This window comes from Saccostrea cucullata, unplaced genomic scaffold (assembly GCF_032062105.1).
Source record: "Saccostrea cucullata isolate Sc308-1 unplaced genomic scaffold, CSIRO_AGI_Scuc_v1 ctg3744, whole genome shotgun sequence".
In the NCBI taxonomy this organism is placed as follows: domain Eukaryota; kingdom Metazoa; phylum Mollusca; class Bivalvia; order Ostreida; family Ostreidae; genus Saccostrea; species Saccostrea cuccullata.
The window spans coordinates 121910-134500 of NW_026921571.1; the positions used below are offsets into that span (position 1 = coordinate 121910).

A 12591-nucleotide genomic window follows, 5' to 3' on the forward strand; every position below is an offset into this window, starting at 1 on the left:
ATACCGGTATTGTCACAAAAGACGACTGGCTGTACCGTCAATGAGATTTAATGTATCAGCTGACTAATTGATGACATCGTTTGCTGAAGTACACACAACATGTAGATCTTTGGTTTTTTTTCTATCGATGTATAAAGGATTCACAATGGTGATTCCGAAATTTGTTGACAATCTAATTATAAAAGCAATTTTAAAAATCTTTTTCACTAACGTTTGAAAATTTTGTCCATGTTTTCTTCTTCAGATTATTGTTAAGAACACAACTATATACATAACATTGCAAATTTTAAATATTTTTCACAGAAGTATAAAACATTCTCTATGGTTTTTCCCCACAATTACTGACAACCCAAATATTAACACAACTAATGACATTTTTAATCCATTTCACAAATGTATGAAAACACTCCATCACAGCTGGCATCTTCCCAAAACCCCTGACGACACAGATGTACACAATCCTGGCCACCAGTGTCATCAGGTTCATCCGGGTGCCAGTTGGAATAGGAAGTGAGGTTTTTGTTGTTTCCCGTCCAAACAAATCTCCCTTCCTGTTCAATATCGTTGGCACCTATCCAGTATAAACAGCAAAACCACCAAGGGTCACATGTCACTGAAAGATTCAAAATAAAATGATTGATTGTATGTTGTTTATGTGGAGACCACGCCACTTGCCACTGACAGTAAAGCCATTAACCCTTTCTATGGCAAAGATTTAAAGCATTTCTAGACAAAGAGCCTGGCCCACGAAGGGTCAAAATATGCCCTGTAAAATGGTCAAAATTAAACTAGTTTTAGCCAAACATTTTTTGCTTAAAAGGTAGTCTAGGTATTGTAGTTTACCAAAGAGGAAAAAATCTTGGAGTTCCGTACTTGTATACCTGAGATATATAACCCCAAAGTCATAGAAAATCAGGAATTTGCTTGATTTATCACATTTTGGGGGCTAAATAGTCAAATTTTACATAGAGCACAGGCCTGTCCCAAATTTATTTAGGGTTCAGTTAAAAACTAACATCAAAGGTGTCTATTCATGAAAAAAATTTTGTGGGGCAGAAGTGTGCTCATACCTTAAAAAGAACATTTCCACAAAAATCCGAATTTCCTCAGTTTTAACCCTTTCGCCCCTTGTAAATTATACATTGTATGGTTATAGGTTTTGTTAGAATATTACACATTTTTCACAGAAAAGTATCATACTACGATTTTTTTAGTTGTTCACTAACTCTTTAGTAGGTGTATAGGTCCACTTTTTAATTTTTTTTTTTTGGGGGGGGGGGGGGAGGGGTGGCCAGTTTACTTTAATAAGTTGATCCCACAGGAGGTAAACAAATATCTTCTGACTTTTCTTTGAAGTCATGCGTATAAAACGTATGTATCATGTATCAGCAAAAAAAAAAAGAATACATTAAAAAATATTAAATAAGAGCTACAGAAATTTAAACGAAAAACATTAATTTTTAAGTTGTGTAAAATTACTGAATATATTCAAAGTCATATCCGCTATTGACGTATTGTTATTGTTTGGCATTACTCAGTAAAATGGACAACACGAAATGCGCAAGCATAACACGTAAAATTCTACATCTTCATCCTCAATATTAAAACCATGGCTTTTCCTTAAACCATGTTTGTGTACATTGATATATCGGCCTATTCGAACTACAATCAGGAATATATGGTCTACAGCAGGTGAGAAGTGAAAGTAAAGTTTTCACTAAATACCAGAAACGACATAAAACGTTTTATGAAATAAATAAAGACACATTAATTTTTTTTTTAATTAATACTCATACTGATTACATGTAGCTTTTGGGTTAATTCTTCAAGGAAATCAAATTCTCTTTTTTCAGGCATTATTAGAGCCATGAATGTCCTAGGAAGAAATATTGGGGGTGGGGGTTGCAGCCACAAACCCACAAAAAATTCCAGGACTGGCAGGAATAAAGAACGTAAACGTATAATATTGTTTAGGGGATAAATTTAAAGCAGCAATTTATCAATATTTATCTATCTTTCAGTGTTAATTGGCAATAGTAAGGCATACAACACCCTAGTTCAGAAAAAACTGGTCTTTAAATATATATTTTACACTAACTTAAGATTACTTAGTCAAGTTCAGAGCCCCCTTCCTCCCCTTCGACGGTACAAGGTGGACGACTTGAATACAAAACCGTTTCTTCTTCCTTTTTTTTGGGGGGGGGGGTTCCAGCCTGCACAAGTACTGATTGATTGTTATGTAACACTTTGGTTAAAATGAAAACTTACTAAAATAAAATTAAAGTTTCCATAAGATTTTTCACTCGGCCTGATTCCCGTGAGATATTGCATTTGATATGTTCATCTATTATTTAGTATTACAAGAGGGGGGATGTTGATTGCAGAGAGGAATATACGTATCTAGCTGCCATGTGCTATTCCTTTGTACAGTACTACTTCTAGACTTTGATGAAATGCATGTGCATATTTATCTTTCTGTACACTAATTTTCACCAAATTCAAGGTTTAATATTTAATTGGGGCACAATTATTTACTGCTTTATGGTTTTAGAATAGAGGTGTCCAAGGCTAGGACAATCCCCACTTTGAGACAAAAATAACTCTAGTGTAAGAATTCATGTTAAGACGTTTTTCAATAATTGCCTTGTCAGAGTCATCTTTTACATATCTGCCTCTTTTAGTTTTTTAAACAACTTACTGATTATATAATTTCATTTTTCACTTAGGTTTGTTTTAGACGTGTGAGAAAAACTCTCACAAGATTCGAACTCCATCCAAAGCATAAGGTTGGGCATAATACGGAACCCGTTTTTTCTCTTAACTTGAACATGTTAACCACTACGTTACGAGGGCTTTTTGTCATCAATGCATGATAGAGTGCTTTAGGTAAATCGTGTTGTTGAATTAAATATCTTTCCATAAATCGCTAATTATATTGAATGGTTTCGGACTCCATTTTTTGAAATGTAAAAATAGATTTTACATTTACTTTTCAATCTTTTAAACATTAAAGCCGCTTGACCCGAAACAGGCACATAATATCTTACACAAGAAAAGTTCGTCATTACATAGATTGTATATAAAAATAAATTATAAGATTGATTTAATAGTTTATTACAACAATCCTTACATGGAAAACATAGATCAAAAACCTTATAGACAAACAGAAGTTCCTGACGGAAGTTAAGATCTGTTATGAAGTCACCTTTGAAAAAAGTATATATTTATCGGTGATCTAATTATGAAGAAAATTCAAACCCGAGTATTTTTCCCCTATAATAGTAGAAGCCTTGGTCATAATATATCTTTTCAAAATTAAGAAATTAATTGAATATAATCCATAGTAATTTTTATATTCATATGCATATTTAAAGAATAAAGGAAAATCAGACATTTTAAATGATTTTTTAAAGGAGCTAAACTATTGTCCGTGTACAGGTAATTTATGTGGATTTAGCTTTGTTGTGGGAAAAAAAATGATCGGGTTCGTTCTTCATGAGATAAACATGTAAGCGATAAATTTAATTTTTCGAAAGTGATTCAACGCAATATCAACAATGATAAACATAGGATTATTTTTTGTCTGACCTAACAAAAATTATTTTTTTAACTTTTGAATTTTGATATCTTTTAAAAGAAAAAGACTTTGGGGATATAATTTGACGAAAGTTTAAACAATTAATGGACAATTATTTTTCAAGAAGAAAAACGAATATATATTTTTAGCGATTAGAATCGGACCAAGCGACTTTAATGTGGAATGGAGACTTGACCCATTTATATAAAAAAAACAATTTATAGCTATGACCATTTCCCGGTAAATATGCGTAACTGCATGTCAACTTTAAAAATATATCAATTAAGTCATGCAATAAAATAGATGAATCAAACGTGTTAAAGATGACAAAACTGACAACACAATTTTAGAAAAATAAATGTTTTCCCTTAATTTAAGAAATTGAGAAATATAATGTCTCAAATATAATAAAGGGGGAGATTAAATTGTCCTCACCTTTTATGCCCTCTTTCTTTTATAAGGCATTTGCATATTGAATTAATAGCTATAATTTCAGATTCAGTCATTTTTTTTTTATTTAAAAGAAGTTTATGCCTTTGTCTTACAATAAGATATATAAACATGCTTAACTTTGGTTTCATCATACTTTTTTCCAAATATATACCTAGTCATTGAAAATGGAATATCCCCCCAATTTCCACAGGCACGTCGCAGTATAGTTAAAAAATAAGGAAAGTGGTCGTGTTTGGGAAATTGACTTTTTCTTTTTTATTTTTGCTTGTCAGGTTTTTTTTTAAAGATACTAATCCCCCCCCCAACCCCCTCCCCCCACTTTAATATGCTTCTGACACCCATGTCTTTATAACTAAAGGCCTCTTAATACAAAGAGAGGCATATAGGACAAGTAAAACTTTCGGCTTATTACAAGTTAATGATTTTTCTAGCCCATCATACTCAAAGGTGTGTTGTAATCTTAGTGATGTCTTTATCATAACAGTCCACAATAATGAATTTGTGGTGTATAGTAAAATTAATGTCCGGTAATGTCTGGCAACTTTTAGTGATCTTGTATTTTTTTTTTTTACATTAATTTTGTTAATTTCTGAACAGCGTACTTCTATTAAACTGATAATGTCATACCTGGTAGTCAATTAACCATTATTAAGTCATTTCTTTATTTACAATCAAATAATTTTTATTGTCCTATATGACGTAACGTTACGTTATACCAATGATGACGTTCTGTTCACAATTCTCTAGTAAAACAATGCCATACTGCAAACTCTGTTAAAGAAAAAGTAAAATAGATATCCAAAAAAGGAAAACAGTTCCATAAAGCTTGAAGTCTATTCTATATATTATCAAAATTCCATTAATTTTTTAGATGAGGCATTTTTTGACCATTCGTGGGCTTAACTCTTTATATTAAAATTTCAATGCATTTATTTGGGTATTTCTTATAATTTTTGTATATACCAATGTTTATACAAATATTATGAAAACAGATATTGTGAACTTTGTGAATATGATAATGAAAATGTCATTTTAGTTTAGCATTTTAACAAATTACGTGTTACATGTACCACCGCATTTGTTTCGACAATGGCTAAATCGCTCGAATAATGCTCAAAGTTTAACTGGTTCTAGCAAAAAACTCGTACATTCAGTAAAAAACTCCTGTATATTATTTTCTTGTAATTATCTTCTATTTCTAATGGTGCAAGAAATATTCTGATATTTGCAGTATTAACGAAGTTATGAATGTTTGTTCACACTATAGTCGTTTTTTAAGTCAGCTGCGGAGAAATCGATCTAATTAAAATTAGATGTTACATCTTCTCGCATACTCGCTACACTAACATCTAACAACATCCCATAGAGGGTCACGTCAGAGGTCAAATTATATCAATCAATCTAATTGTCGCTGGAAAAATCCTCAGATATATGTTGATGTTATCGAAGCGAATAAGTCTAGAGTTGTTTCGAATTTGACCTATGACGTGACCCTCTATGGGATGTTGTTAGATGTTAGTGTAGCGAGTATGCGAGCGGATCTAACATCTAATTTTAATTAGACTGCGTAGAAATGCGTATATATGCCATGAAAGGGATTCAGCAACGAAGGATCTTTTGCGTGCCAGCACCAACTGCTACACGAGAGCTCGATTTAAAGGGTCTCATTCGCAGGACCAATCTCCACGTCTCACAGTGGGACTCGAACCCGCGACGTAAGGATCAACTCTTTCGCTACTGTAGAGGAACCACTCTTGTGACACGATAGCGATGTTTTTGTTTGAAGTTTACTGTTCTGTAATAGCAATGCAGAACAGGACTGCGGTGAGCGAAGCTACTTTCCGTTCTGTATTAGCCCTGCCTACCATACTTAATGTATTTGCCAACTATTCTGTATCTAAAATACAGCATGGTAAAAATAAAACTGATTCAATTCAGCAAAAATACGTACAATTAGTAATTACTTATGTTTTCCTATTATAAATATTGGAGAAAAACTCGGTATTTTCTGAGAATTTAAAATGTCAACATTTCTCAATCACTATTTAAAAACTTATTCCACACAGAATCTATACACATAATTTCGATCCAAACTTAAAGGAAAATTCGCAATAATGGAAAACATCCTCTAGGTGTAATTTTGATCCAAACGAAAAGAAAAATCGCAATAACGGAAAACATCCACTATCCTCGTGCAAAATCAGTCAAGTCCTTTTTTTCGCGTTTTTATTTTTTTTTAAATCCTTCTTGCTGATGACAGCCACACGTCTCTTTCACTTCAATTTTAATGTCGCAATTCAATCAATTAGAAATTCAAAATCTGTTACATCAATGTCTATCGAAAAATTTTCTGTAAATCCTGTTTTTGAAAATCTAGTTAAACCAGGATTTTAAAACCCCTGAAATAAATTATGATTCAATCTCCATCTACAATGGATCACAACAATTACTGTGAAATCCTCCACCTTATCCACTTAGACTGACTATAACTCGATTACGTCCTCCCCATTAAGGATGTACAACACACCTACCCCCCAAAAAATTCCTGTCGTTTAATTTTCGTTATTTTAGTATATTTAGTACATGACTATATCTACTGCATGTATGCATATTTTGGACAAAATCGTTCGAGTGGTTTTTGGACAGGAACTTCCGAAAGTTGCCCCCTTTAGTTGTTTACAAGGAGAAAATTTTTTTAATCAATGAACTACTTAAACCTTGATTTTCAAAAAACCAGGTTAGATATTAAGGTCAAATTTCATTGGCTTATTCCTTTAACCATTTAAAACAAAAACATATCATCTTTTTGATATACATATAATCAAAGCAATTTTTAAAGACCTTAAACTGAAAAACTATGAATTTTCTAAGCCTTGAAAATGCGTATTTTTCAAATTCAATTTTTTTTTTTGTGAAAAAACCTGTCGTTTAATTTTAGTAAAAAACTTTCTTTAGGTAGCTGATGGTACAAATAACCTTCATAATTTTTTGTATAATTTTTGTACGACCAGTTTTGATTTAATAGCGGAAAATTACCCCCTCCCGCTTGCTCTATAAATCGCGTTCCCGTGCGTCTTTGAGACGGGGGTCGATCACTTTGTTATATGAATCTACAAATACACATTAAAAAAATTAAATTGAAATATTGCTTTAGTTTGAAAAATATATTAACTTACAAGTTTAAAAGTTCTCATTTGTAAAGCGTATTTAAATGTAGATTTTTATGCAATTTTTAAATACTCCTATCACCCCCACCCCCTTCCTTTTATGCGTCGCAGACCATTAGCGTTTGACAAATTGTCGTTTACAGTGCAAACTGGTATATTTCGTCAAGAATATAGGAGGTATGAATTAATTTTCAAATTCATGAATGCAGAATAAATATTGACTACTCTTTTTATATGTATGAGGAAAAAATTACTGAAAGATTTTAGTGTTTATAATCCATAAACGTATGCGTTATGCATTCCATATCACATGAAACTTGGATACGAATATTCAAGTAATTAGTTTTGTTGAACGTGAATATGTTGATTTTTAATTTTATATCTTTAATTTTATTCATAAAAAATGGTGTATGTTCAATTTTCTGTGATATAAATGAAATAATTGTAGTTTTTTTCATGTCATTATTTCAAACGAGACAGTATGTGGCCGTGGGGATACACGACATTTGCATTAGATGTACGTCATATACACTACACCCCTCATGATATTGTACGCATTTCTTTCAATGTCGTCGCTTCTAAAGTTAAAATGAAAATTCCATATTTATCCACATTAAACTCTTCATCTATTTCAATTTAAATCAAATCGCACATTGTAATTTTTTTTAAAAAAATCTTATAGACTACGTTTTGTTTTGATTCGAGGAAGATAGTTATAGATAAGTTTAAACTTTAGATTTAAACTTTTAATGTAACACATTGTTGACAGAAAGTCAAAGTTACGATTTGCTCAATAGGATATTCATAAATGCAGATAATTTCAGTTCAAGTGAACAATTCTTTTCAATTCTATACTTACATTGTGTATATGAGGTCTATAGTATTCAATTCTCGAATTTATCAAGTCTAGCTGTAAATGTATCTGATTCTGTGGAAAACCGCGAATAAAGGGAGGAAAATAAACATCTCCTACATTTTCAGAGCTGTTCCTCTTTGATCAGTAAGGGTCTGAGAACGACATCGATTTTACATTGTAAACAGTTTTTTTTGTTTATTTATTGTTGTTTTATTTAATAAAAAAAAGAAAAGAAAAGCAATCCATGTATTTATATCGTGTATGCACAAATTGAAATGAAGATCATTAATCGGAATATTATATAGCCATCTGTACATAATGAGAATTTCGGCAATATAAAATAAGATTTTCAGAATAAAAAAAAGATGCTGCGCTTTGGGAAAAAAAACAATTTATTGTATATGAAATGAAATGGTATTTTATGTCTTGCTTTTTACGGAGTTTAATCGGGTTAATTAAAAAATACTTATTGATTGAATATGGTACGTAAAATCGCAACCAAGTGATAGTACCATATCCCAATTTTCTTTCACGATTGATATACATCGGGATCGTTTTACTCGTCGTTTTGACGCTTTATTTTTGACGTTAAATTTGACATCACGTCAAACGTTCAATTGAAATCGCAAGAGTTATCTCCCCCAGTGTGTTGCACGTCTTTAAATTGTCAAAACTAATCTGACCGAATCTTACATTTTCCTTAAAATTATATTAGGGATGTCAACGGATAGTCGACTATTCGACTGTCAGTCGAAAGGAACGACTATCGAATAATGAGACTGACTATCGAATAAAATAAATACGATAAAAAAAGAGCGATAAATCTTAATTAAAAATTTTGAAAAGGTTCATTGGTTATCTTTCTTCACAAAGTCATTAGTAGCTTTTCATTTGTGAGTATTATTCACTACGTAAGATCCTTTCAGAAAAACCAAACCCCCAATAACATCTAGGTTTCATGGATTTTCAGTTCAGTTTTGAAAATTCCACCGCCGAAATCAAGCGTGTGGTAATTTTTAGAGAAATTTAAGCTATTTTGGAACTACTTCCATATACGTTATCATTTAACAAATATTCATCCAAATAAATTGGACGATGAGGCACAGGCAACTGTTGGAGAATTTGTCACCCGTTGACCAAAAAAACTGTCCGCTTCTCAGTCCGATTCTATATCCAATTCTATAGAAAATATGGTAGTGAAGGGTTATTTGCCTCTAAGGATTGTGTCAGGGATGGCTTTATTGCATTTATGAATGAAGTTGCGCCTGCGTATAGAATTCCATCGAGGAACACTATCAAATCAAGAATCGATAAAATGTACTTTGAGCGATTTAAATTGATAGTTGTTTTTTGTTTCGTTTTTAAATCAATTAGGTTTAAATGTAAAACAATATTAAACAAGATGTGTTTTAGAATAACTGATGCCCCAGTATGGCAACATAGTGAAGATTAATCTTTTCTTAAATGCAAAATTAATGTAATATATTGGTACCTAAAGTAAGCTCTCCTAACTGGAAATACAATTATGAAACATGAAAGTCCTATCACCATCTGTTCCAAATCACGATATTTCCACAAAGAACACTGTAAAGTATGGATGCCAAAGCCCTAACCATTCAAAAGTTATGGTCAAGGTTAAACGATTTGAAAAGGTTAAACTGCAACATCAAGGTCAGAAGGTCAATGTGACTTTATATCTCCCAAATAAGGAATCAAATATGTTTTCTAATCATAGGGTATTAAATTAACTATATATCAACAATACTGTTGATATTTATCAAAAATAGTTCTAGCATGTTATCGTGTATCACTGAACAACACATGTTAGATTTTTTGTATATTTGGTAAAAATTCTTTTACATATAACAACAGTATTTTCTATTTCTCCTGAACAGTCCCGGAAACGTTCAACTTTCCCCGTTTGTCCGTTCGTTTAGCGTGAATCACAGTTCGCGTTCACCGCTCTCTGTGCGCTCCCGTTCATAAAACGTTCACTCTTTATTGTTATAGGGTAATCGGAAGTGAAAGGACTTATCGTTTTGAAGGTAATGTCTTACACGGTTTTAAATAACAAATAGTAAAGATATCGAGTTTGAAGAATCATTATTTCGTGGCAAAAGAATCCTGCACGGTTTAATTATTTCTTAATTATAAGTTCTAACGTTACCTAATAAATTTTTCTGGAAAATAATTGTTATACGTAGATTCATTACCTACACGTATGTAGAACGATGCTAAAATATTAAATTTTAATAAGTGCATTATACAAATAATATTTTTATCAAGAAAAACTGTACCAGGATCCCAGGCCGGCAGGAAGGTTTCTGTTAACCACTTATTCTCCTCTTCTGTGTCTATGGAAACCAAGTAGGCCCCTAACATTTCACACTCAAACTGAAATAGTCATAATAGGTTGTGTTATTGGCACTAGACTGGCGGGATAAATTTAAAAAAAATATAATTTAAATTTGAACGATATTTAAGGCAAGTGAATTTTATATTTATGACCTTATTATTCTTACCTTGGCATTTTGCCATGTGGCGTTATTCTTGATATGTAAGTAATAATGGGTTCCGAACAGCAGCCAACCCTCTCCTATATGTATGAATATCATATCTTAAGTTTGTAATGAATTTAACCTTAGCTTGTTTTAACCTTTGAATGTAAAGAATAATCCAAAATTGTAAAACAAAATGGTATAAGATAAAATAAATAAACAGAGTAAAAACTTAATTTTTATTTTATCAAGAACTCGGCCTGTTTACGTGGGAACAGCTTGTATTTCAATGTAAATATTTCTGATACGATGATATTATACATACATTATAAAAGTAACAGTGCACTCGAAAAATTCTTTACCTATGATCTTAAAAATGACACAAAAAGTCATGTTTTACATACTCATTGAATATGTCTTATCTCATAGATTTTTAAAAATCTTCTAAGTTCATGTATTATTCGGTTTTAACTGAAGCAAATTTGTTTAGATTGATAAGGTTGATTGCAGGTAGGTAGACTTTTAAACATCATAAAAGAAGATGGTGGAACAAGTCGGGTAGAATGCCTATAGCATCCGATATTAAAAAATCATATTCAGTATGACTTGTGAATTAATTCAATTCAATTCTAATTATTGAATTTTTGTTCAAATTATTAATTATGAGGAAAAAAAAACTTTTCTGAAAGAAAAAAAAAATTTCGTAAAAAAAATTCTTTTATAAAATTATTAGATGGGATTCGAACCCTAGCAATAAAAATCCGGCGTATCAATAACATACTGCTTTGAGACTAAAGCGTTAATCACTATGCTACATCACTCATGGTGATGTTTGGCATTTAAATCATGCTTGTGGTATTACCCGCGACTTAATGGACTTGGAGTATTTCTCTAAAAGATGCAAATGTTGTGTCATAATAGTGTACTTTAAGGTATAGTGGGTCTTTGTTCCATGTTTTTGTAAACAAAAAATGTGTATTTTACTACAAACTTGTAGGATCATCTTTAAAAGAAATGGAGCGAAGACCCATTTATATTGACAAATTTTGTTAAGTAATAGTTAGATCATATTAAGTAAAATTTTAGTGGTTAAGAAGGGGCGGATCCGGAGGGAGCGAAGCGACCGAGTCCTTCTTTACCACTAAAATTTTACTTAATATGATCTAACTTAATTTGAACCTATTTTGATTGGCTAATACGTCAGCTCGCGGAGTTACTGCATAGACATAAAATTTTAACAATTAAGTGATCATCTACTTAATAGAAAATTTAGCAGCTGCTGATTGGAGGAAAAAAGTGGGTTAGGTTCTGAAGTACGAGAAAATGATCGTTTTAGCTCTTTTTAGTTTGTGTAAGCTTTTTCATAGTTAAATAGTTTTTGTTTTTGTGAGATTTTTCTAAATTTTAGGGAATTTACATAAAGAATACTTTAATATTCGATAAAATATCAAATAAAATTTTGATTTAATTAATTAATTAAATTTTCACGTCTTATCTTTCGCACTTTAGGCACTTCACCCGCCTTATCCACCCATCTTCTTTAATAATTTCTTTTTATTTTAGAAAAACCATATTTCTATAACTATACGTACATACATTCTTGAATCATTCATAGGTGACCAATATGGGTAAAAAAAATGTATACCAGTCCAGGCATATTTCTGTGTGTATCCAGTGTATTAAGGCTATTATCATGATACTATTTTTGAGGAAATGTTTCGTACCTTCCAACATTGAATTATAATACCTCCAACCAGTTTCGTAATCAGTTATAGTCACAGAATCACATGATTTATATAGATGACATCTCTTTTTCTGGGAGTTGTAGCCAAGACAGTGACAGTTCTGACCACACATAGCGAAACATAGCGTGAGAGAATCCGAACGGTGTACTGACAGAAGAGTGTCGTAAAACACTGTATCATCTAAGTCAGTGTCCGCGAAATAATGAGACTGGAAGAGGACTCCATCTGTAGAAGTCGTGGTCAGCGCAGTCCATAGAATCAGACAGACTAGAAATCCTAACATGGTGAGAGTGCT

General features: G+C 31.8%; 1 protein-coding gene across 1 annotated transcript; it reads right to left on the reverse strand.

The window, feature by feature from the left end:
• Positions 1 to 377: 377 nt before the first annotated feature.
• LOC134260375 (perlucin-like protein) lies at positions 378 to 12579 on the reverse strand. The gene is made up of 4 exons (XM_062742945.1): positions 12276 to 12579; positions 10576 to 10649; positions 10351 to 10447; positions 378 to 613 (listed from the first exon to the last, which is right to left on the reverse strand). Exons 1-4 carry the CDS (start codon positions 12577 to 12579, stop codon positions 378 to 380), a joined length of 711 nt encoding a protein of 236 aa, XP_062598929.1.
• Between the last annotated feature and the right edge of the window lie 12 nt (positions 12580 to 12591).

What these genes read in the sequence shown, in the direction of transcription:
- LOC134260375 (XM_062742945.1), bottom strand. Translation starts at nt 12,579, where the DNA reads ATGTTAGGATTTCTAGTCTGTCTGATTCTATGGACTGCGCTGACCACG. An exon ending in CCACATGGCAAAATGCCAAG is followed by an intron (nt 10,448 to 10,575) that starts GTAAGAATAATA and finishes TGACTATTTCAG; the next exon opens with TTTGAGTGTGAAATGTTAGG. An exon ending in CCTGCCGGCCTGGGATCCTG is followed by an intron (nt 614 to 10,350) that starts GTACAGTTTTTC and finishes TGAATCTTTCAG; the next exon opens with TGACATGTGACCCTTGGTGG.